Source organism: Myodes glareolus, chromosome 14 (assembly GCF_982192425.1).
Source record: "Myodes glareolus chromosome 14, mMyoGla1.1, whole genome shotgun sequence".
Taxonomy (NCBI): domain Eukaryota; kingdom Metazoa; phylum Chordata; class Mammalia; order Rodentia; family Cricetidae; genus Myodes; species Myodes glareolus.
The window spans coordinates 50,210,755-50,235,982 of record NC_142039.1 but is presented as its reverse complement, the minus strand read 5'-3'; the positions used below and the strand labels follow the sequence as shown (position 1 = coordinate 50,235,982).

The 25,228-nt window shown below is 42.4% G+C and overlaps 2 protein-coding genes across 2 annotated transcripts in view; both read right to left on the bottom strand.

Annotated features, from left to right (window-relative positions):
• Positions 1-25,228, bottom strand: part of LOC125397621 (serpin B9-like) — a 242,101-nt gene that overhangs the window by 9,248 nt on the left and 207,625 nt on the right. Inside the window, exon 2 of the mRNA XM_087896503.1 lies at positions 1,032-1,209. Coding sequence (XP_087752629.1) covers positions 1,032-1,199 — 168 coding nt within the window. The 5' untranslated portion in view covers positions 1,200-1,209. The remainder of the gene's footprint in view (positions 1-1,031; positions 1,210-25,228) is intronic.
• On the bottom strand, positions 12,202-24,269 carry LOC148119868 (serpin B9-like). Its single transcript, XM_087896502.1, has 7 exons — positions 24,111-24,269; positions 21,687-21,864; positions 20,390-20,527; positions 19,813-19,930; positions 17,818-17,960; positions 15,291-15,446; positions 12,202-13,872 (listed from the first exon to the last, which is right to left on the bottom strand). Exons 2-7 carry the CDS (start codon positions 21,852-21,854, stop codon positions 13,468-13,470), a joined length of 1,128 nt encoding a protein of 375 aa, XP_087752628.1. The 5' UTR covers positions 21,855-21,864; positions 24,111-24,269; the 3' UTR covers positions 12,202-13,467.

Below are 25,228 nucleotides of genomic sequence, written 5' to 3'. Positions count from 1 at the left end.
CTCTACCACTGAGTTATAATCACAGCACACTTCCTACACACACACACACACACACACACACACACACACAAAACCCAAATTTTCATTTGAAACTAAGTTACACAGGTAAGCCTAGAACTTGATATCCTCCTGAGTCAGTCTCTGTAGTAGCTGGAGTTAAAGTCCTGTACCACCAGGCTTAGTAAGAAATTATATTTCCTTTGTTATGTAAGTGAAGTTTAGACACAATTATGAGAGTTTTTTCCCAAGTTGTTACTCAAGAAATGTATTACCTTTAAAGAAACCATATTGGGGAAGCAGGAGAGATGACTCAGCAGCTAAAATCACTGGTTGCTTGTCCAAAGGACCAAGGTTCATTTCCCAGTTCACACAGGGAAGCTCACAATTGTTTGTAACACTTGTTCCATGGTATCTGATGCTCTCATACAGATACATTCAAGCAAAACACCAAGGTACAGAAATAATAAATAAATAAGTAAGTCTCACTATAGGATGTAACATGAGGAGTGGCAGGCTGCGTCCTGCTGCCCGGCTAGCTTATACCCAAAATAACCACACAGAAATTGTATTAATTAAATCACTGCCGGGCCCATTAGCTCTAGCCTCCTATTGGCTAACTCTCACATCTTAATTAACCCATTTCTATTAAATCTGTGTATCACCATGTGACTGTGGCTTACCGGCAAGATTCTAACTTGCGTCAGTCTCAGGCAGGAGATTCATGGCCTCTCTCTCTCTCTCTCTCTCTCTCTCTCTCTCTCTCTCTCTCTCTCTGATTGCATTTTTCCTCCCAGCCTTCAGTTTTCATTTCCACGCCTACCTAAGTTCTTCCCTATCAAAAGGCCAAGGCAATTTCTTTATTCAACCAATGAGAACAACACAAATACAGAAGGACCTCCTACACCAATAGGAGACTTTTTCTTAATGCCTCTTCATCCCCTGGCCCATGAAACAGTGTGTGAATTTTCTGACCCTTCCTTCTCAGCAACTTTTAGGCAAGTGAAGCAGGTGTCAGGTGACAGGGAACTTACCTGAGATATCTGGAGTGCAGTGTTTCTCTTCGCCCCCAAGAGGACCATAGCTAGAGCAGAGGAGATGCTCACGGGAGAGTAACATACATTTTTTGAAGGGTTGTTTTGACAAAGGATCTTTAAAAGGTGGATGGCAAAGGTGCCGTTTGCTTCAGACAGAGTGTTCATGATGCAGAGTCTGGAGGCAAAGGAGAAATGGTACTCAGCACAGCACTGATGATTCCCTGATCTGACTCAGGGAAATCTGGGACTCTACTCTTGGTTCTCATTTCAAAACTCCTAAGTACTTAAAATTGAATTTTAAATTGTATTCTTAGTCACAGTCCTTCCAATTTTAAGGTTATTATCTAAGTGTAGTCATGGCAACAGATTCAACTAGTGCTTGTCCCATCTGCATGGGTAGAAGGTCAGCTCATCATGTCTGCACACACAGGACACAGCTGAGAGAGGGGGACTCTAGTCTTCTTCCATACAGTCCAGTTTCTCTCTATGAAGATGGTGAGGTCAAGGATGAATAAAAGAGATAAAAGAAAAAGGAAAGTAAAAAACCAGCCATGAGCATCCAGATCTTCTGGCCAGGCTTCAGCATAGCTGCGTTCTGTGTGTGCCTGTGAAGACTCCTATGAAATGTCCAGATGTGCAGTAGACAGTGTCTCCATATTTGCAGTTGCTGCGGGAAAGACCCTGAGATGCTGAATGAGACCCTAAGACAATCTGGTGTCATCAGCTCTGCTGTGCAGCAGGGGGCATCCACCTGCAGTGGCTGCTGCTCAAGTGGCCTTCATCAGCCAATGCCATCCAGGCTGCTTCTCTATTGAGCATGCCTCAGTCCCTGGTGAATGGACAGCTTGACCCAGACTAACTGACTGCTCCTAACACCCTAATGGAAATCTGAGTCCCTGCACATCCCATGACTGTGCTCTCACTGTCGTATGACCTTTGAACACTGGGAGTTTGCTCCAGAGCGCTTTCTTCTGTGTGAAAATGCAGATCACCTACCCTAGGGAGCCTCAGAACATCACAACTTATACATACGTCTACCTTCTCCCCAGACAAGGACACAACATCCTGAGAGAGTGCCCAGGTCATTTTACACTTACCCATAATTCTCCCAAGGCTATTCAGGGAAGCTGGGGCTGCTTTGTTTCAATGACTTACCCTCTGGTTGGTCCTCTCTTCTGACCATTTTGCCACCCCTACAAACTTGTCCATCCTGATGTCCCTTTAGCCTTACATCTGAATCCTTAATATAGTGTTTATTCCACTGAGAAGACCATTTATCCATCACTGTCAGTGAGTTCAAGTTATCCAACTGTCCCTGTTTCAGTGGAACAAGACAACTTCAGGGTCCCTGATGTGTGACTATAATCCTCCTGCCCCAACCATTTCTTTCTTCACTCCTTTCTCTTACTGATTGTTCTCCCCACCATGTAAGTTCTCTAAAGGTAAGGGAGATGTCTGGCACCCTGATTCCAAGCACTTGAACTATGCTCATGGTAAAGCTTGGAGTTAGAGTGCTCAGTCAACATGTGCCATTTTAAAAGTGGGAATGGGCAGTGTTTAAATTGGAGTAGAGCCTGCAGCTCTAAAAGGGCCCAGAAGAAAGAGGCATTAGTTTGCAGATCCTTGAGTAGAGGGCACATGTAGTCAAATGAGCTAGGTGGTAGGACCGGAGAGGAAGCAGGACAGAAGACAATTGAGAAGGCCACTAAGACCCTGCAGCACCTATACCTGACAGAGATGGATCAATACAGCTCCAGGACCCCAGCAATAAGATCAGTGTTGCTACCACTGTCCAGCCGGGGTTTCTAGTCTGCTCTATAAAGATCCGCTAGACACCACCTTTTCTCTATCCCTTTCCTAAATCTCAGGTTCTGGAATTTCATTCCTGGACTCAGTTTGGGCCTTCTAAAGGTGGCCTCTACATGACCCACAATCCTGAACTGAGCCAGACACCCTCACCTGCCAATATCACAGTCTCTCAGAACAGTGTTCAAGGCTTGATGTCCCAGAGTGCTGCTTTGCTTCCTACCCTGTCCAAGAAGCCTCTTTATTCGCTGCAGGGCATGGCCTTCATGATCAGAGCCCCAGGCTAGGTGAAGAGGAAATGACCTGACCGCATCCAGGCCTGGCCTCTGCTTGGTTGGGACAGTTGGGGGTTGGGAAACACATGGGTCCTGGAGAAAGAAAAATCTAGTGGGAACTTTGGGTCTCTGGTGGGCAGGGTACCATGGGAGTAAGTTCATAGGATGCAAAGAGCACACAGTGGCTGTCCATGGTTGATCCTAAACCTCTGTTCAGTCCAGGAATTCAGTTGTGAAGGTGTTTGCTCCAGGTGTCCTGTTAAGTCTACCCTAGGGTAGACATACAGAATTCAGATGCTAACTTCTAGAAGGGACTATTGTGTGATATTTTGATTGCACTCTGATACTCCAGAGACTTCCAATAAAGTTTATGTTGAATCAGAGGTTTGAGCTAGCTACTAATTGACCAAAATTAGCCAAAGAGGTTTGGGGGACCAAGGACATATAGAGAGACACAGGAAATAGAAGAGGAGGATTTAGAAAGATTCTTTTCTGGATCGAGGAAAGAGAGATCGAAGATCATCGGTCATTTCTCTGCCACTTTTCTGATTGTCCAGGTTCTTACCTCAATATCTGATTCCTGAGGTTTTATTAATAAAGAATAATTAGACAAATGCTTCAAGAGACTTTGCCAACCGTGCAGGGGGAGGGGAGGACAGACTGTTCCATTGGAGGATTCCTCCTTGCAAAATGACAGAAATAGACACTGAGCCAAATTAATCCAGGACATCGTGTCCTCCATCCCTAGACAGGACACATTGCATTTGCAGGCCCCCAGGAAAGTAGACCTCCTCTAATTTGGTATCTTAGGTGTCCCACCTTCTTTAATTTTTAAAATTAAAGTATTATATTTTATGTATTGGGATGTTTTGCCTGCATGTATGTCTCTGTGCACCAGGTACATGCCTGGTGCCCAGAGAGGGGAGAGGACAACCTGAGATCTCATATGTGGGAGTGTTTCTTAGACACTGGGGATGTTTGTCCATCTGACCATGCTGATAAAAGCTTAGAAACCAAGTGTCAGGACAGATGCATTTATATCTGAAACCCTTGTTTTTAAGGTCCGGATTCACCATTTAAAGTATATATGCAGTGGCTATTAGTTTACTTACTCATCTCTGGTCGTTTGAAAAAACAGCCCTAGAAGGAATGGCATTATTACGAGGTGTGGCTTTGTTGGAGTGTGTGTGGCCTTGTAGGAGGAAGTATGTCACTGTGGAGGCGGGCTTTGAAGTCTCACATATGCTGAAGCCATGCCTAGTGGGACAGACCACTTCCTGTTTCCTTCAAGAATCTCAGCTACTTCTCCAGCTCCTGAAATGCCTTCAAAGTATTGCTTTTGAGGATAAAATGAACACCAGGAAGTGGAATGGAGCTAAAGCCCATGTTTAAAGAGCTAGATAGATTAATAAATAGAAGAAAGTGAGCGCTGAGCCTAAAGCAAGATCCTGTTCAGCTAAGTTTCCAACTTGTGAGAAGGAGTTAGCGAGAATCTTAGAGCTGGGTGTGGTAGTGCATAACTTTAGTACCAGCACTGCAGAGGCAGAGGCAGGCAGATCTATGAGTTCAAGGCCAACCTGGTCTACAGATCTAGTTTCAGCCAAGCTTAGGGAGTAAAGGTGAAAACAGAAAGCTGGTGAAGCTGTAATTGAACATGGGGCTCTTTTTATCCCCATCAAACAGCAGAACTTGTCACCTTCAGTCATGTGGTTCTGCCTTTAGAGTTACGGATAGAAAGAAAGGAGATATGTAATTTGCCCCAGAGAACAATGAAAGCCATTGAGACCAGGCATGTGTTAAGGATGTCCCTGAATGGAGGCCTAGAGAGAGCAGTGTGTGAAGCTTTGAAGGTGAAGCCTGGATTGCCTTGGAAATACTGGAGATGCCAGAGTGGCAGAATGAAAGATGAAGAGAGCTACTAACAGTGAGTAGAACCAGCCCAAGAGAAAGAAGTGTGTTACAGTGAACAAAGCTGAATGGACTTGGAGATTTGAAGAGCATTTTCACATCAGACACGGAGATGCAGCTTTCCCAGATGGTTTTCAGTCTTGCTTTGGTCCAGTCTTTACTCACTATGCTTCCTTGCCTGTATTTGGAAGGGTAATGCATATCCTGTTCCATTATGTGTTGCAAGTATGTGACCTGTTGTTTGATTTGGATTTTATAAGGGATTACAGTTAAGAGATTACATGAATCTCAGAAGAGACTTTGAACTTTAGACTCTTCAGTAAGTTTGAAACTGTTACATGCTATGGAGACTTTTGAAGTTGGACTGAATGCATTTTTGCATTATGATATAGCTATGAGCCTTTGGAGGCCAGGGAGAGGAATGTGATGTTCTGAAAGAAAATGGGCCCCATAAGGTGTGGCATTATAGGAGGTGTGGCCTTGTTGTAGTAGGTGTGGTCTTGTGACACACTCAGTCTAGAAAGCCTTCCCCTCCATGTGCTCTCCTTCCACCAATCTCTTCCTCCCAGAAGCTTCCTGGTGCCATTGGCTTCTCCAGGGCGCTCATTTTCTGTGACTTGGCTTCACGTGTCCACAGAGACTGCTCACACTACTTATCTTCTAACCCCTGACCCAGCAGGAAGTGACCTCAGCTGAAGGGATATCAGTTTATGACTTTCTTTCTTATCTTGCTTGAGGAAAGGGTTGGGTCCTTTACGGGCAGCTTCTGCTTCTGTCACCCTCTGTTCTCTACCCTAAGGGGATTTCAACCTTCCCTCTCCCTGTCTGTAGCTCCTCTGCTTTGACCAACAATTTCTGGCTGCTTCTTCTTCTTCTTCTTCTTCTTCTTCTTCTTCTTCTTCTTCTTCTTCTTCTTCTTCTTCTTCTTCTTCTTCTTCTTCTTCTTCTCCTCCTCCTCCTCCTCCTCCTCCTCCTCCTCCTCCTCCTCCTCCTCCTTCTTCTTCTTCTTCCCCTTACTCCACATCCTCTCCAACATAGGCTGTCATTAGTGTTTTTGATCTTGGCCATTCTGACAGGTCGAAGATGGTATCTCAGAGTTGTTTTGATTTGAATTTCACTGATAGTTAAGGATTTTGGTCCCTTCTTTAAGTGTGTCTTGGCCATTTAAGATTCTTTTGTTGAGAATTCTTTGTCTAAATCTGTACCCCATTTTTAATGAGGTTATTTAATATTTTGATGTCTAGGCTCTTGATGTCTTTATGTATTTTAAACGTCAGTCTTCTGTCATATGTGGGGTGTTGAAAATATTTTTCAATGCTGTAGGCTGCTGTTCTGTCTTTTTGACATTGTCCTTTGCCTCACAGAATCTTTTCACTTTCAGGAGGTCCCATTTTTTAATTATTGATCTCAGTGTCTGTGCTACCGGTGTTATATTCAAGAAGTAGTTTCCTGTGTCAACGCATTCAAGGCTACTCCCACTTTTTCTACTATCAGCTCCAGTGTGACTGAATTTATGTTGAGGTCTTTGATCCACTTGGACTTCAGTTTTGTGCAGAGCAATAGATATGGATCTATTTGCATTCTGTTACATGCTGCCTTCCAGTTATACCAGTACCATTTGTTGAAGATGCTTTCTTTTTTCCATTGTATATTTTTGGCTTCTCTGTCAAAAATCAGGTGTTCGTAGGTGTGTGGGTTTATATCACGGTCTTTGATTAGATTCCATTGATCCATGTGTCTGTTTTTATGCCAATCCCAAACAGCTTTTATTACTATAGCTGTATAATAGAATTTGACATCAAGGATGATGATACCTCCAGAAGTTCCTTTATTGTACAGGGTTGTTTTTGCTATTCTGGTTTTTTTGTTTCTTGCATATGAAGATGAATATTGTTCTTTTGAGGTCTGTGAAAAATTGTTTTGGGATTTTAATGAGGATTGCATTGAATCTGTAGATTGTTTTTGGTATTTTTTACTATCAATCCTATTAATCCATGAGCATGGGAGATGTTTCCATTTTCTGATCTCTTCCCCAGTTTCTTTCTTCAAAGACTTAAAATTCTTGTCATATAGGTCTTTCATTTATTTGGTTAGAATTACTTCAAGGTACTTTATATTATTTGTGGCTATTGTAAAGGGTTTTATTTCTCTGATTTCTTTCTCAGCTCGTTTATCATTTGTATATAGGAGGGTTACTGATTTTTTTTGAGTTAATTTTGTATCCAGCCACATTACTGAAGGTGTTTATCAGCTGTAGAAGTTCCCTCATCAAATTTTGGGGGTCACTTAGGTATAGTATAATATCATCTGAAAATAGTGAAAGTTTGACTTCTTCCTTTCCAATTTGTATCTCCTTAATCTCCTTTTGTTGTCTTGTTGCTTTTGCTAGAACCTCAAGTACTATATTGAGTAGATATGGAAAGAGTGATCAGCCTCATCTTGTCCCTGATTTTAGTGGAATCACTTTGAATTTCTCTTCATTTAATTTGATGTTGGCTCTTTACTTGCTGCATATTGGATTTATGATGTTTATGTATGTTCTTTGTATCCCTGTTCTCTTCAGAATCTTTATTATGAAGGGTTGATGGATTTTGTCCGAGTTTTTCAGCATCTAATGAGATGATCATGTGGGGGTTTTTCAAGTTTGTTTATATGATGAATTACATTGATAGATTTTCATATGTTAAACCATCCCTGCATCTCTAGGATGAAGCCTACTTAATCATGGTGGATGATTTTTTGATGTGTTTTTGGATTTGGTTTGCCTGTATTAGTGGCAATATTAATGAGTATTTTTGTATCAATGTTTATGAGGGAGATTGGTTTGTAATTCTCTCTTTGTTGCATCTTTGTTTGGTTTGGGTATCAGGGTAACTGCAGCCTCATAAAAAGAATTTGGCAATATTCTTTCTGTTTCTATTGTGTGAAAAGATTTGAGGAACAATTGTATTAGCTCTTTTTTAAAATGCTGATAGAATTCTGCCCTGAAACTATCTGGCCTTAGACTTTTTGTTGTTGGGAGTCTTTAAATAACTGTTTCTATTTCTATAGGCATTATAATTCTGTTTAAATTGTTTGTCTGTTATGGATTTATTTTTGGTGTATAGTACCTTTCAAGAAAATTGTCCCCCCATTTTTTTTAGGTTTTCCAATTTTGTGGATTACAGGCTTCTGAAGTATGACCTAATAATTCTCTGTATTTCCTCTGTTTGTTATTATGACCCCCTTTTTTCTGATTTTTTTAAATTTGGATATTGTTTCTCTACCTTTTGATTGATTTGGATAAAGGTTTGTTTATCTTTTTGATTTTCTCAAAGAACCAACTATTTGTTTCATTGATTCTTTGTATTGTTCTCTTTGTTTCAATTTTACTGATTTCAGCCCCAAGTTTGATAATTTTCTGCTGTCTACTCCTCCTGGATGAGTTTGATTCTTTTTGTTCTAGAACTTTCAGGTGTGCTGTTAAGTCACTTATGTAAAATTTCTCCGAATTCTTCATGTAGGCACTTAGTACTATGAATTTTCTTCTTAGCAATGCTTTCATTGTGTCCCATAAGTTTGGATATATTGTACATTCATTTTCATTGAATTCTGGGAAGTCTTTAATTTCTTTCTTATTTATTTCTTGACCCAGTGGTAGTTCATTTGGGAGTTGTTCAACTTCTCTGAGTTTGTAGGCTTTCTATAGGTTGTGTTGCAGTTGAATTCTAACTTTAACCCATGGTGGCTCAATAAAATATAGAGAGTTATTCCAAATTTTTGCATCTTCTGAGATTTGCTTTATGATTATGTGACCAATTTTAGAGAAGGTCCCATGAGATGCTGGGAAGAAGGTATATTCTTTTGTGTTTGGGTGAAATATTCTGTAGCTATCTATTAAGTCTACTTGAGTCATGATATCTGTTAGTTCCGTTGTTTCTCTGTTAAGTTTCTGTCTGGCCGACCAGTCCATTGTTGAGAGTGGAATGTTGAAGTCCCCTGCTATTAATGTGTGGGACCTGATGTATAATTTAAAATTTACACATGTTTCTTTCACAAATGTGGGTGCCATTGTATTTGGTACATAGATGTTCAGATGGCCAAATTTATATTTATGCACTTCACATTATTCTAGTCATGATATAAAAAGAGAAAAGTCATGACTCAGAATTATTTGTGCTACAAGTAGGAGAAAAAGCATCATAAAGCTTTGGAACAGAAATGGAGTGAAGGTCACAATTGAGGGATTCAGACGGGGACAGCCTTCAGGATCTTTATCTATCCTCCTGAACCATGCTGCCTACCTGCCTGGAGTTAGCTTCAGTCCTCTGAGACCCATCCTCCGTTCCATTTAGCCAAAAGGAGAAAAGAAAGGACAGAGAGGGGTTTTTACTTATCTCTCCCTTCTCACACTCTGGCCAGTCTGCACACACCAGTATTACAGAGTTCTCTTTTCTCTGGTCTTTTGTTCCATGGCCACGAGGAAGAAAGCATGTGCACAACAAGAGCACGTTTTTCTTCAAGCAAATGGCGTTGGTGTGTCCATGTCAATCAATAATGTAGAATATTTATCACAAGCTTACAACCAGTCCAGCCACCAAAGCCAGATAACTGAGACCCTGATGGGGTGAGGCAAGGAATCAAAGGAGAAGCAGATATCAGGGTAGATGATGAACAGACTTAACCTGATATAAGCTGCCTATGCCTGCTTTCTTATACAATCCAGGACTACATGCTCAGGGGTAGCATGTTCCCTAGTGCTCTGGGCTCTCCCACATCAATTCTTAATTAAGAAAATGTCCCATAGAGGTAAAAGGAACGCTCTTCCATTGCTGGTGGGAGTGAAAACTGGTACAGCCACTTTGGCTATCACTATGGCAATTTCTCAGAAAATCAGGAAACAATCCACTTCAAGACCCAACAATACCATTTTTGGGTATACACCCAAAGGATGCTCAATCATACTACAAGAACATGTGCTCAACTATGTTCATAGCAGCATTATTTGTCATAGCCAGAGCCTGGAAACAACTTAAGTGCCCCTCAACTGAAGAATGAATAAGGAAAATGTGGTACATTTACATATCGGAGTACTACATAGTGGGAAAAAAATAATGACATCTTGAAATGTGCGGGCAAATGGATAGATCTAGAAAGCATCATATTGAGTGAGGTAACCCAGACCCAGAAAGAAAAATATCATATGTACTCACTCATAAGTGACTTTCAGACAGAAAGCAAAGAAAAACCATCCCACAATTCACAATCCCAGAGAACCTAGACAACAAAGAGGACCCTAAGAGAGATATACATGGATCTAATCTATGTGAGAAGTAGAAAAAGACAAGATCTCCTGAGTAAATTGGGAGCATGGGGATCATGGGAGAGGGTAGACATTGAGGGGAGCAGACAGAAATATATATAGCTTAATAACTCAATAAGAACAATTTTAAAAAGGGAAAATGTTCAACAGAGAAGCTCACAAGTCTATCTGATGGGGGTAATTCTTCAACTGAGGGTCCCTCTTTCTGGGTGAATCTGGTTTCTGTCAAGTTGATGCAAACTAAGAGGCACACCATCACCAATTTCTGGAACAAACCTGTTAATCCTGATAAATGGTCTTCTTGATATTTTCTGTTTGTAAGGATTTTATTCAGGTTTTTGTTGTTTTGTTTGGTTTTTGTTTTGTTTTTCTTTGCATCTGTGTTCACCTATGTAAAGGGAGATTCGTCCATAATTTTCCTTTTTTATCTGTTTTCTGTCTTGATCTCATTTTGGTATCCAAATAATACTAGCACTGAGTAAAAGCTTGGTAGAGTTCCTTCCTTTTTTATTTACATAATAGTTTGAGGAACATTGGTGTTCCAGTTCTTTGAGGGTCTGGAAGAACTCAGCAGAGATTCAATCAGAACAATTTTCTGGCACCTATTCACTGTACATCAAGCTTTCTGTATTGACTGTGTTTGTTGGATACTTGGGTCCATTATTTGCTGCTACAAATGTGGCTACAGATAGCATCCAACTCACTATCTTTTCATGGACTTGTGTGATGACATCACTGGGATATGTCTTAGAGTGAACCTTCTGGAACCCAAGACACATGCTAACTGAGGATAGTGCCAGAGTATGTCATGGGTTAGCCTTATCACTTTCATGATCCCATGGGCCTCTATGACCCTACTTTCTGACTTCTCCTGGTAAGATTAACTTCCTGACAGGGAACTGATGGTGCTATGTGTATTTTTCTGATTATGAACTTACGGATTAATTTTATGACTTACCGTAATTATGTGTGTGTGTGTGTGTGTGTGTGTGTGTGTGTGTGTGTGTGTGTGTATGCAAGCTGTGGTGCTCACAGTGAGGTCAGAGGTCAGCCTGCTGGAATCAGTTTCCTTCTTCCTCCATGAGCGTTCCAGCAATCACTCAAGGGTCAGGTATAGCAGCAAGCACCTTCAGCTACTGAGTCAACTTGCAGAAATTTTTATTTGTCCTTGTTCATGTCCTACTGATTTCCAATATTTTTTTCAGTCTTACAATGTTGTTCAATATAAGTAAGTGAGTAACTTCTACCCTACCCCACGAGTTGAAGCATTTCTTTTCCTTTTTGTTGGTCATCAATACTTTTTCTTCAACTCAAAAACAACCACAAGTCCTGGGACAACTGGATGTTCATATACAAAAGAATCACATTGGGTTCTTACTTCACAACCTTTATAAAATTTAATTCAAACTGGATCAGTGCTCTAAATATAAAGGCACAAACCATGAAAACCTTGGAGGGAAACAGGAGCAGTTCTTTGAAACCTTGAGTTTGGCTGTGGGATTCTTAGCTGAGGCACAGCGAGACTGAATGACAAAAACAATAAGAAATGAGTGGAACTTCACTGAAACAAAGAAATCTGTGGGCATCCAAGGCATTATGAAGAGAATAAAGACACAATCTATATAAAATTCCAGAGTCGGTAAACCTACAGACTCAGAGAGATTGATGGTTACACAGACAGAAGAAGGAAGAACGGAGAGGAATTTCTTGATTGTGACACAGTGTGTTTGAAAGGAGATGACAATGTGATAATAGCATGTCACTGATAGACATAGATGCTTACCCATAAAGTGCTGATTTTGTTACAAGAATAACTGCAATAAACATAGAGTCATAGCAGTAGATATTATCCAACCATTAATAAAACTTATGGCACTCTTGTTTAAAATTTTTCTTTATTTTTAAATATACTTGTCTGTGTATGAGTCTGAGTGAGGACACATGCACTATATGCATACAGGATCCAGGACTCTGTGTGAGGATACATGTGCTATATGTATACAGGATCCAGGAGTCTGAGTGAAGATACATGCACTATATGTATAAAGGATCCAAGAATCTGAGTGAGGATACATGTACTATATGCATACAGGTTCCAGGAGTCTGACTGAAGATCATACACTACATGTATACAGGATCCAGGAGTCTGAGTGGGGATACATACACCATCTGCATACAGGAGCCAGTAGAAGCCAAAACATCTGAACCGTCTCTCCAGTTCCATATGGCATTATTACACACAGTGAAACCACTTATAACTGCCTATAAGTGGCTATACAGCACAGTAAGATATAATCCTGGCCCTTGGTGACCATAGCTTCTAGCTGGGAGGTTTTCTAAGAGGCAGAAAGCTAACAGATAAAACAAGAACTCTAAGTGATCCAATTAATGTTCAAAATGCATACAGGGTTGGTGAAATAATATATTTATTTTGAAATAGCATTTAAGTACTTCATAGGATTTAACTATAATAGATAGTGATAGAGAAAGACAATAAAAAGTCTACAGAAGCATCACTTCTGCAAGGGAACATGTGGTAGTTCAAGCTGTCATGACAGCTAGACAGATAAGTTGAAAGCAGATATTCAAGGTTATCGATTAGAGGACCACACTGTCTGCAAGCCTAACACAGTGGTGGGCACATACCTGGTGAGCAGTGAACAGTAAAGCAAACTGAAGTTAAAATGTGCATTAAGGACCACTCACTAGGAAAACTGCAGTAGTGGCCATCATCCACAGAAGCATTTACTAGGATGCAAGCAGGTTAAGGCAAGCGGTGGCAGGAGGTGAGGAGCCAGGAAAGCACAGTGTATATAGTAAGCATGGCTTGTCTTGCAGAAAGTGGGGGAATTTGTTTAGGGTCACCTTAGAGAACTTTATAGGCCATCTTGTGGGATTAGTTTGCCTTCTTTGTTGTTTCCATAACAAAACCCAAAGCACTCTACAGTTCTGTGACTCCACAAAGGGCACAAATGAAAGTCAGGAGAGGGGGAAACAAATGCTGTCATTGTAAGATGAGACTAATAGGGGAGGAAAGTACCCTCATCTTGGAACATGGTGTGCCCCATACGCCATCCTCACAGAGCTGTAGGAGTGGTGGAGATGCTGAAGAGATAATTGTCCCCACATGGTAACTGCGCCTTTATGGAGAGGAGAACCTGCCACAGAACAGGAGGCTATTGGTTTTGTTGTGCCTGATGAAGAAAAGGAAGGGGCGGTCAGCACAGAACGTTGGAACATCAACAGCGCAGCAAAATTCAATGATGGCCGAAGAAGCTGCTGCAGCTACGGTGCCTTCTTCATTGATCTCCACAATACTCTTGTGAACAAAGTTGGACAGATGCAGGTCTCTCTCTGGAGACATTCCTGATAAGTCAGCCTTGCCGCCTTGGAAGACATCCACCATTCCCAAGTGCTGAAACACAGACGCCATGTCATAATCCTCTTGCAGTTTAAATTTTGGAAAGAAAACATTAACATCAGAGCTCTTCATGATGTCTGGTTTGGTCCAGGCCATTAACTTCTCAAAAGTGAGATTGTTTTCCACCTGGTAAAGCAGAATTAGAGACTGTCAGATTCACAGTTGAGGTCTTACCCAGAGGTTCATAATAACTTCCTGCTCACAGAACCCTCCATAATTCTACATGAGGCACTGCCTCTTCGCAAGGCCAGGCAGTGTGAGTGTCCAACTATCTAGCTAGCTTGAGTGTGACTTCCCTGGTGGGCCTGGAGGCCAACAGCCCAGAGGTAGGAAGACTTGGCTATCCTCTCCTAAATCCCTTCTGAGACATCTTTTATTCCTGTCTATATCCAGGTGATTATGGTTTTAGGTTGCGTTTGCTTTTGTTCTCTTGATCTAGACCTAGTTATGAAGACAATAAACCACAGATGCTAAAACAAAAATAATAAAATAAAAATTGAAAAAGACTTTTGGTGTGAGTCACACCAGAAGAAAGGTCTATCCAGGTTGAGATTCTATGGTATTTTGTGAACTGTTAAGGCTTTAATGAGATATTCCCTCTAAAGGCTCACATAGTGGATTCTTATTCTGAAGCTGGTAACAACATTTTCGGAGGGGTCTATAATGTATGCATGAGGGGTCTAGCTGAATGAAGGAAGTAGTGACTGTAAGTGTGCCTATGAGGTCGTCCTTGGTCTTCAGTCCATATCTCTTCTCCTTTCTCTACTTCTTGTTCACTAAAAGGTCTGAAATCTCTGCCACATGCACCTGTTACCATGGAAACCAAGGATGTGCCAGGTAACTTAAAATGAGTCCTCTGAATTCGTGAGCTTGCATAAATGCTTCCTCTCCTAGGTTATTCATGTCAGGCATTTTGTCAGTGATGAAAAACTAACTACCACCAGAGAAGAGATGCTACAGCGAGGGAGCTGGTGAGAAGAGCCAGGGGAGCTGTTCTGTTTACAAAGGCACCTTGGGTCATGCACACTGCCCTGTCCTCTATTCAGAGGATGGATGACAGACTGTGGGGTATCTTGCTGCAAGGAAGACCAAGATGTGCCTGACTCTGTCCTGCCCAGCTGGCCCCTCTCCTCGTCCTCTATCTTCGGTGAACTGCAATACTTTTTCTGTCTGTTTTACATTCTCAGACATTAAAACACTGGCAAAGACCATGATACAGTTCTATTTATAGAGAGGGACTATTTTCCAAGCACTGTGTTAAGTTTCTTGCCCGAGTTGCCCCCATTCCATCCTATCAGGTACCATTTTCTGTTCTAGTGATGAAGTTATGTCATATGACAAGGTCACACTGCCCACAATGTGGGGGTCCCCAAACACAGGTACTGCACACAGCTTGAGGCTCAGTCTGTGGATACCACTTGCTCAAATGACAGTTGGAAAGGTAAAAACAACGAGTTTTGTTCTAATGAGGAAGGACAATGGGGACCCTGGATTCTTCTAGAAGACATTTAGAGTGGTGACTGCTAAGGACTCTCCTGCCTCACCTGGCTGAGGTCCACACCCTTATCCGGGAGCAGGATCACCAAGCTCAGCTCCTTGCCCTTATAGGGCATCTCCAGCACCTTTGCCTGTACTTCCTTCACGTAGGCGTAGTTAAATTTGTCTTCCTGATGCATCATCTGCACTGGTCTTTCTTCCTTCTGAACACACAAATAAAGGGCATAAAATATGTTATTCAAAGAGGTCAGAAGGTTTCCACATGAGCTGAAGTTAATGTCAGGAGTGAACTCAACACTCACAATGAAAACACTATTCATAGTCCAGTGAACACTTAGTCAATGTCGGCCAGCCTCGTCCTGGATTCATTTAAAAAAATCGAGCGTAAGCAGATATGGGACTGTTGTAGATAGGATTTTACAGTGGTGATAAACCACCTTGACCAAAGCAACACGAGGAAGAAAGGGTTTATTTGCTCTTACAATTCTCAGGTCACATTCCATCATTGAGGGAAGTCAGAGCAGGAACTCAGGCAGAGAAGCCATGGAAGAACGCTACTTATTGACTTGTTCCCCATGACTTTCTCAGCCTGCTTTCTTCCATAGTTTATGACCACCTGCCCAGGGTTGGCACTACCCAGTGTGGACTAGGTCTACACCAATCACTAATGAAGAAAATGTTCTACAGACTTGGCTCTAGGCCAATCCTATGGAAGCAATTTCTCAGTGTACAGCCCTTCTTCTCAAAGGACTCTAGCTGTGTCAAGTTCATGCACGCACACACACACACACACACACACACACACACACTCACATACACACGAAACAAACAAAACCCCCGACCAGCCAGGACAGGGACTAACCATAGAAAGATGATGCGTTATCCAGAAAAAGGAATCTGCCATTCAAATATTAATATTTTAAAGTCCGACTTGTGCTTAAAATGTTTCACAAATGCTCATGTTTCAAAGCTTTTCTCCACAGACTGGCACTAATGAGATCCAGCTAAACCTTTAGAGGTAGGGCCTAATGGAACAAAGTTAAGTACTGGGGAGAGAATGCCCTGAAGGGGATATGGGCTCTGCAACCCCTTCCTGCTTTTCTCTTTTGCTCCCTGACTGCTGTGAGGTGAAGAAGCCCCCACCATGCATTTCTACCATGCTGTACTGCACCAACACAACCTGGAATGATTAATGAGTTGACCCAACCTGAAAATTCTGGAAGTAGAACTAACATTTCCTTCTTGTAAGTTGACTATCTCAGACAGTTTGTTACTCTAATGGAAAGAGGACCATCCTAAAAGATGTAGGATTTTGATCATTTAATATGCTCAACAATTATATCTAAGGAAACAGCATATAAATAATGGGAAAGTTTTCATCAAGTAGAATAGACTGGAACATTTTCATAGTGGTGTGAATGGACCCACAGACAGATACATCCTCTCAGAAAACAGCCTGGCAACAGGAACACACATGCTCAAAGGTTCACAATGGGTCACAACCTTCTAACCTATCACAGAGCAGAAAGTTCAGGAGAACAGACACTCACAGGCTTTGGGTAGAGCTACATCCTGACAGCCAATCAGAGAGAAGGAAAATCCCAGTTAAGTTACTACAAGTGGGGTAGACTGTCTGGACAGATCTCCATGGATTTTTGTGATACAATTACAATTGATAATCTATCATTTACAATTCTTGTAAACCCTTTAAATGTTAGGGGTCTTTTGGACAGAATCTCATGTGATTTAATCCAGTTGGTTCAGTACAATTAGTACAACATTATTTTTTAAATATAGAAGTGTGCCATCAGGGAAGATTTATTACAGTAGTACATTAAACATGAAAATTTGCTATAGAGCATACATAATACATACTAACTTTCCCAATAAAATAACTCATACTTTTACAATATTTTCAGTTATTACTAATAAAAAGGGAATGGGAAAGGTTAACATTCATAAGACTTCAAACGGCATTAAATAATATCTAATAGGGATTGGGAAAAGTATTTTAGTATCTATTTAATTCAAATTATACTCTAATTAAGATGGAGATCTTAATCACTCACTTTCAATATTAAAATGCTATAGTGTTAAATAATGATAAATTGACCAATAATTTAAAATGATTATTTTAATTAAAAATTACACTATTACATAAATGTTTGTATATTTCTTTCTACTCTACCTCATGATCCATACATGCATTATTTTACCTTAACACATAAGTTTCTGTTTTCTTGAACTTACAGGAAAATTTAGTTTCTAGAGTGAGTTAGAAGCAATGATTTTATGAGGATTTATCACAATACGTAAGAGCCAGAAACAATGTAAAATAACACAAGTATTAAATATTCTTTATTCCTATCACTTTTCTATGGAGCTAGCATTTCTTTCAGTTTCAAACATTTTCTGTGCTTTCCTATGCTCTTTCTTTCTGGACTGAGGATCAAGCCCAGCACCCCACAGGACACGCAATCTCTACCACTAAGTCCCACAGCTACACATTCACGGTTATACATTACCATGTAAGTTTTTTGTCACAGTGGCATGAATTTTAATCCTGCTCCTTACCTTGTTAATTTTAAAGGGCATTTCACTTGTGTCTTCCTTGTTAAACGGTTGAAGCCACTTTCCTTTGAAGTACAAGGCATTGACAAGAACCAGCCTGGTCTCTGAATCAACTGAGCCTCCTGACAGCAACTCTGGAATTTTCCCTTTTGAGAAGCAGAGACTTCATTCAGGTTCATTTTATACACGTGTGAGAAGTAAGCTGATATGACATCTGGGCAGATTCGAGCATCATACTTTCAAATTTGCTGAATGTGGATGAGCATGAAAAAAATAAGCCAAAACAACACACCAACACCCATGTTTGACTTGATGTCATGGCCATGGGAGTAACATGACCAAGGTGAGGATGCTGAAGGACTCCCAAGTCCCTCAAGGAGAGCAGGTTTGGGAAAAGCAGAAAAAGTGACTCCAGGATGGAGAACAAGGCAGCAGGAAATGTAGAAAGGGCTTACAGGGGACCTGGGTTCCCCGCTGTGTGCTAATCTTGGTTACCATCTTGATTGGGTCTGGAATCAACCAAGAGGCGTGTCTCTGGGCAGATCTGTGAGGAAATTTCCCAGAAAGAGCAAGCAGTGGAGAGGACGCTCCTCATGGTGGGCAATGCCTTCCTGTGCTGCCCATACTAAAGGACTGAGGGAGAAGCAGCCTGCTTTTGCCTGCCTGCCTTCAGCCCTTGCTGGTGAGTGCGTCTGCGCTGTTCACACCTCTGCACCTGCCATTTTCAGCTGTCACTGGAGCCTAGTAGCTTTGGTCTTCATGTGAACCAAGACTACTGCCTCTCTGGAATCCTCTAGGCTTTCCATGCTGTACTGAGATTGCTGAGGTCTCCAACCCCATAGACTGAGCAGCTTCCAGATTCTCAGCCTCTCCACATGCAGAAGGCCATTGTTGGACTACTCAGCCGGTACTGTATATGCCAATCTACTAAATCTCCCTAGTAATATGTATTCATTCTGTTCCTTTAGAATATGCTGACTAATACACTAATGTTAGCTACAGTATCTCGTCTAGCACTCCATGGTCATGCCCAGTTTCAGCATAGCACAACATGTCAGAGACTCAAGGACAGAAAGTAGTTCGTGGAGGAGGTATTGTTATCATATACTTTGGAGAGTTGCCCATCTTGGGAGAGATTATGCCGATTGGAGGACAGATTCCCATCTTCTGTCTTAAGGAGCATCCTTGCATTGGAGAAAAAAAATCCTTGCTAGCTTACAATGTCAAGAGTGCACAAGAGGTAAAGACTACAACAAGAATTGTCAAATAATTGCTAAGTCTTTATAAAATAAAATCTCACTTTATAGTCTCTGTTACTAGAAATAGGAATGTACCCAGTGGTACAGAGGCATCTGAAGGGTTCAACTATCAGATAAGTGATTTTAAAGATTAATGCTGGAACATATCACCACTGAAATCAAAACAAATAGGGTTCAACCTCAAGTGGGAGATTCTTGTAGGCTAATCAATGGAACTGAGCGGCCCTGAGAGGAAATCAAGTTTAGTTTCACCAAATGTAAGGGAGGGTTCTGAGGCAAGAAGGGTGGAATTAGAAACAGGAATCCTCTTCAGACATAATGGTGGTGGGGGCCGGGGCAATAAAGACTGTAGGACGAACCAGCCGGGGTAAGAATATGAGGAAGGCCGCCACATGAATCTCCATGGTGGAGTCACATGATCTGCCAATATTGCAGACCACCCCTATTCTAATGTAAGCTGTTAGACTGGAAATCAGGCCCATGGGTTCTCATGACACTTGTATCATCCCTCTGTCCTGAAGAAATATACAAATAACTCTGTTTCCGAATAAAACCTCCATAAATTCACTGAGGTCTGAATTATACCACATATAATGATGCTAGTCTGTATCCCTTTGGCTTCCTGAAATAACATGAGATTAGTCCATGGGGAAGAAGGGAAATTAAGAGAAAGAATAGGGAAGGAAGAAGAGGGAGGGGTGGTTGGAAAGGAGAAAATTGTGGGATGTGAAATTCTGACCTTCAGTCTGTTTGGAGACCCACGTGTTTATGTGCTTCCTGGATTCCTCTGGAGCTTTGGCAAAGGACAGCTGCTTCAGCTCCGAGTGATAGAACTGAAGACAGGACTCCTTATAGGGCTTTGGAGAGAAAATGTTCAGAAAAATTACATTGTAAAATAAAGTGTCTGTAAGCTTCCAAACCCTCTGAAAATATGTCAAAAACAAAACAAAACAAGAAAAAACTAAAATGAGTGCAGATGTCACTTTAAGCAGCAATTATCTAGGCATTTGTACATGGGAATAACCAGACACGATTGAATAAAAACAACAAGTATTCAAATTTGAATTACTTTAAGGTATCATTATAGATTTGTGGTCTTTGGGAAAGTTTAAGAAGTGGAGTAGTTGAGTTTCACTATTTGGCCAAGGCTGGCCTAAAACTTGTGATCCTCCTGTCTCAGGTATTATAGATGTGGATCATCATACTGACTAGAACTTGATCCTTAATTTTCTCAAGTTCTCTAGGGTCCTTCTCCTCGCATCTACATCAACAAGTATCTTAAATACAGTTGATATCATTCTACTGACAGAACTTACTGGGAGGATTTTACAGGTATTCTCTGCAAAGAGCCTATTGGCCGTTCTAAGCGAGTACTTTCTGCTGGGCTTGTTCAGGTTACTGAGAAGCTCCTGGAAGCCTTGATGAATGTCTTCCTCTGGGTTTAAACAAAGTGCCTGTGGAGGAAAAGAATGAAACATCATGAGCACAGTGATGAAACATTTTGGCGGCAAAGAGGAGCTTGAAAGCTGAATGATTGACTCAGGTTGCAAAGTACATGAGGCTCTGAGCTGGATCCTCACTATGCACAGGAGAAAACGGGTTGCATAGTGTGTGGCTGTAATCCCAGCACTGGGAAAGAAGACATCGACATTTACTCCTGTCCTCTGCCTAAAGAAGCACACATGGGCATGTAAACACATATACACACGCGCACGTACACACACACACTCATGCACACGTATACCTGCTATGTGCATGCACAAGCTGTCTGTGTTTATTAACAGACTAGGAAGAGTAATTATGAAGAAGACCCCTCTACATTATCCTCTTCATATCCTCATGCCCTCACTACGTTTGGGAACGATAAAAATGAGCACTTATACCTGAAAGGCTCTTCGTGGGAAAGAAAGTTCTGGCAAACCCCAGAGCAACAGTGACTACTTCCCACTGTGACAGTGACGCAGAGGGCTTTCTCTCAGGCCAATACCTCCTGCCTGCCCTGGAACCCCTGAGGTCAGAGACCCATCCTTCACCATCTGCAATGCTTATAGGATGCTTCATAAAGCAACCAACGCAGTGCCTGGTCAGGATGAGGACCAGCCACAGACACTTGCCCAGTCAGTATCTCAGCTGATGCAAGGCAGGTTGGACACAGTTAAGAGAGGAATTGACCTTTCTTGACCAATGAATAATTACAAAGTCTGCTGCTCTAAAAACAGATCTTAGCAACCTATGTTTCAAATAATCTCAACTCCTTTTTTTCCCATGGCTGTACTTGGAGCTGCTCCCACTTTTTTTAAAAAAAAAAACTCTTTTTTATTTGAAACTAAGTTGCCCATGTTAGTCTTGAACTTGCATCCTCCTGTTTCAGTCTCCTTAGTAGTTGGAATTAAAGGCCTGTGCCACCAGGTCTAGCATGAAATTATTTATACACCATTTTCTAAGTGAAGTCTGGACAAAATTTTGAGAGTTTCTTCTAAGTTATTACTGAGGGAAATTCATTGTCCCATCCTCTTTAGCCCCTGCCTCATGAAACAGGGTGTGCATAGTCTGACCTTCCCTTCTCAGCAACTCTTAGGCAAGTGAAGCAGGTGTCAGGTGACAGGAACTTACCTGAGACATCTGGACTGCTGTGTCTCCCTTCGCCCCCAAGAGGACCATAGCTAGAGCAGAGGAGATGCTCACGGGAGAGTAACATACATTTTTTGAAGGGTTGTTTTGACAAAGAATCTTTAAAACATGGATGGCAAAGGTGCCGTTTGCTTCAGACAGAGTGTCCATGATGCAGCGTCTGGAGGAAAAGGAGAAATGGTACTCAGCACAGCACTGAATGGTCACTGACCTGGCCCGGGGAAATTTAGGACTCTACTCTTTGTTCTCATTTCAAAATTCCTAAGTAATTAAATTTGGATTTTACAAATTCATTCTCAGCCACAGTCCTTCCAATTTTAAGGTTATTATCTAGGTGTGGTCACCACAGAAGACCAAACTAGCATCTGTCCCATATGTGTAGGTAGAAGGTCAGATCATCAGGACTGCATACAAAGACACAGCTGAGAGAGGGGGGACTCTAGTCTCCTTCCATACAGTCCAGTTCCTCTCTCTGAAGATGGTGGAACTGAGGATAAAGAGGAGGAGGAAGACTGGTGGAAGGGAAGAGGAAAACAGCCATGAGCATCCAGGTCCTGACTTCAGCAAAGCTGTGTTCTGTGTGCGCCTGTGAAGACTCTGAGATGTGTGAGTGTGCATTAGACAGCGCCTCTGTGTTTGCTATTGCTTCAGGACCGAGAGGCTGAACGACACATTAAGACAGGCTGGTGTCATGAGCTCTGCCATGCAGCAGGAGGCATCCACCTGCAGTGGCTGCTCAGGTGGCCTTGGATCAGGAGGTGGCAGCTAGGCTGTTCCTCTGTAGGGCTTGCCTCTCTCCCAGGTGAATAGACAGTTTGGCTCAGACTATCTGACTGCCCCAGGCACAATAACCCCATCTGAGTCCCTGTACATCCAAAGGCTGTGCTCTCGCTGTCATATGACCTTAGTGTGCTCCAGAATGTTTTTCTGCTGTGCTTAAATGCAGATCAAATAGCACAGGGAGCCTCAGAACATCACAACCCATACTTTTTCCTACTCCCCAGACAGAAGGACACAGCATCCCGGGACTGTGCCTAGATCCTATGACTCTTCCCCTTAACTCCCCCAAAGCTCTTCAGGAAAGCTGGGGCTGCTTTATTTCAACGACTTCCCTTCTGGATGGTCCTCTCATCTAAATCTGCTTGTGACCCCTACACTCCTGCCCACCCTGATGTCCTTGAAAGTTGTTTCTAGTCTTGAAGAACTGTTTATCCCATCTAGAAGGTCATCTACCCGGTAACTGTCATGGAGTTCAAACTACTCACCCTTCCCTCCCTCACTGGGACAGGACAACCTCAGGGCCTCTGCTCTGCTAACCTAGGGCAGCTGCCCCAGCCCAGTCCTTTCAATCCTCCCAAGTGCACTCTGTCTCTTACTGACTGTTGTCTCCACCACACCCAGAGCTCTCTGAAGGCAGGAGAGATGTTTGGCACCCCGATTTTAAGCACCTGGAAGCATGCTCTGGATAAAGGGGGGTTTATCAACCTGGAGTGAATTATTTTATAAATGGAAATGAGGAGTGCTCAACTTCATCTAGAGACTGCTCATTTTTAAAGGGCCCAGAAGTAGGATAGACACATGTTTTACATCCGCCAGGAGAGAGCAGCGGCAGTCAAATATCTAGGTAGTGGAAACTGAAAGGAAGCAGAAAGAGGACAGTAGAGAAGGATGCTGCTGACCCCTGAAGCAGTGGTTGAGGAGAGAGGCCAAGGCAGCTCTAGGACACAAGCCCTAGGACCAGCCTTGCTCTCATTGGCCAGCTCAGGTCTTCTAAAGATTCCTTTTTAAATGTCCATCAACACTGTAGGAGCCAGCCATGATAAGCTAAATATGAACAGATCACCCAAAGGAAGTTCTTTACTTCCAACCATTATCACCTGCCAGAGTAGGACTCAGCCAGAGATAAATTTAATAGAGGCCTGAGTCTCAGTAGTTTACCCTGAAGCAATATCTTATTGCAGGAAAGACCAAAAACTAAGATAACCTGAGCACCACCCAAGAACAGACCATCCAAAGGAAACGCCTAACATTCCAACTGTTGTAGATAGGATCACCTGCCAGCACACACTCACCAGGACACCCCTAGACAAATGTCAGCCAATCAAGGGTCCTGAACCTCAGAAAGCCCTCATCCCCGGACCTTTACTACTATAAAAACCCAACTCTAATTGAGCTCGGGGCTCTCCGTTTATTCCAATACATTGGACATGCGGAGAGACCGAGTTTGCAAGCTTGCATAAAATAAAGGCTCTTTGCTTTTACATACGGGGACTCGGTCTCCTTGTTGGCTTTTGGGGGACTTCGCGGATTTGGGCATAACAAATACCACCTGCTTACTCTTTTCCTAACTCTGCAGTCCTGGGCTTCCCTCCTGAACTCAATCTGGACCTTGTAAACCTCACTCACCTCTGTGGGTCCCACGGTCCCAGCCTTCGCAGCTTCTCAATGCAGCTTTTGCAACCTGAAAGCCCTTGTAGCTTGGCTGAGCAGCCCGGCAGACTCTCCTGGCTGGGATTTCTTGTCAGAGCACTCTGAGGGAGGCAAGGAAACTAGCGGCAGCTTTCTCCTTTCTCTGGCCTCTGTGGGAAGAGGATAGGCATCCATAGTGAAAGTGAAAGTAATAGAGCCTTGGCTGCTGGAGGAGGAGGAGGAGGAGGAGGAGGAGGATGAGGAGAGGACAAGGACTAGGACTGGGAGGAGGAGGAGGAGGAGGAGGAGGAGGAGGAGGGGAAGGGGGAAAAGGGGAAGGGAGAGGAGGGGGAGGGGAGGAGGGAGGGGGAGGGGAAAGGGGGGAAAGGGGAGGGGGAGGGGAGGGGCATTGGAAGGGGAGGGGGAGAAGAATGTTTACAGGAATTTTAACAGCGTCCTGGGGGGTGGTGGGGGTGCCTATTATTGATATCCATTCCCCACCCTCACCCTCCTTTTCTGGAGGAAAAACAGCAGTCCATTTTCTACCTATATTTCCCAGTCACGAGCATTTCTTGTGAATGAAATGTGTGGTTCTGTAAGGTCCTCTTATGAGCCTGACCTTTCCAAGGCATAAGGGTTCAAGGCATCAAGGACTGGAGCACCGGCCACATTCATGCTACACAAAGTCTCCTGCAGGGGCTGAGTTCTTTTCAGAGACCTCAACTCAGGTGAAGCCAGTTTTTGACTCTGCCACAAAAAGGGACTTCAGGACAAGCTAGTACAAAGTAGAGCTGAATTTATTAAGAAGCAAAAACATACATATTTAAACATAAGTAACACGCAAAAGGAGGCCTAGTAAGATGAGACACATCTAAGCATGCAGCTGTCTCAAGGGAGAGCACGGCTTCGGTGTCTTAGGGGTAGCTACACACGTGGCTTTGGTGGCTCTCAAAAGTTGCATCTTACAAAGCCGCTAGGACCCCCCCCCTTTTCCATTTTTATTTAATAGAGGTTCAATTTTTTATTTGTTTATTTATTTAAGGAGAAACTATTAGTACTACAATGAATGAAGCTATGAAACAAGACACATAAACAGAGCTTCACCATAGGAAGAT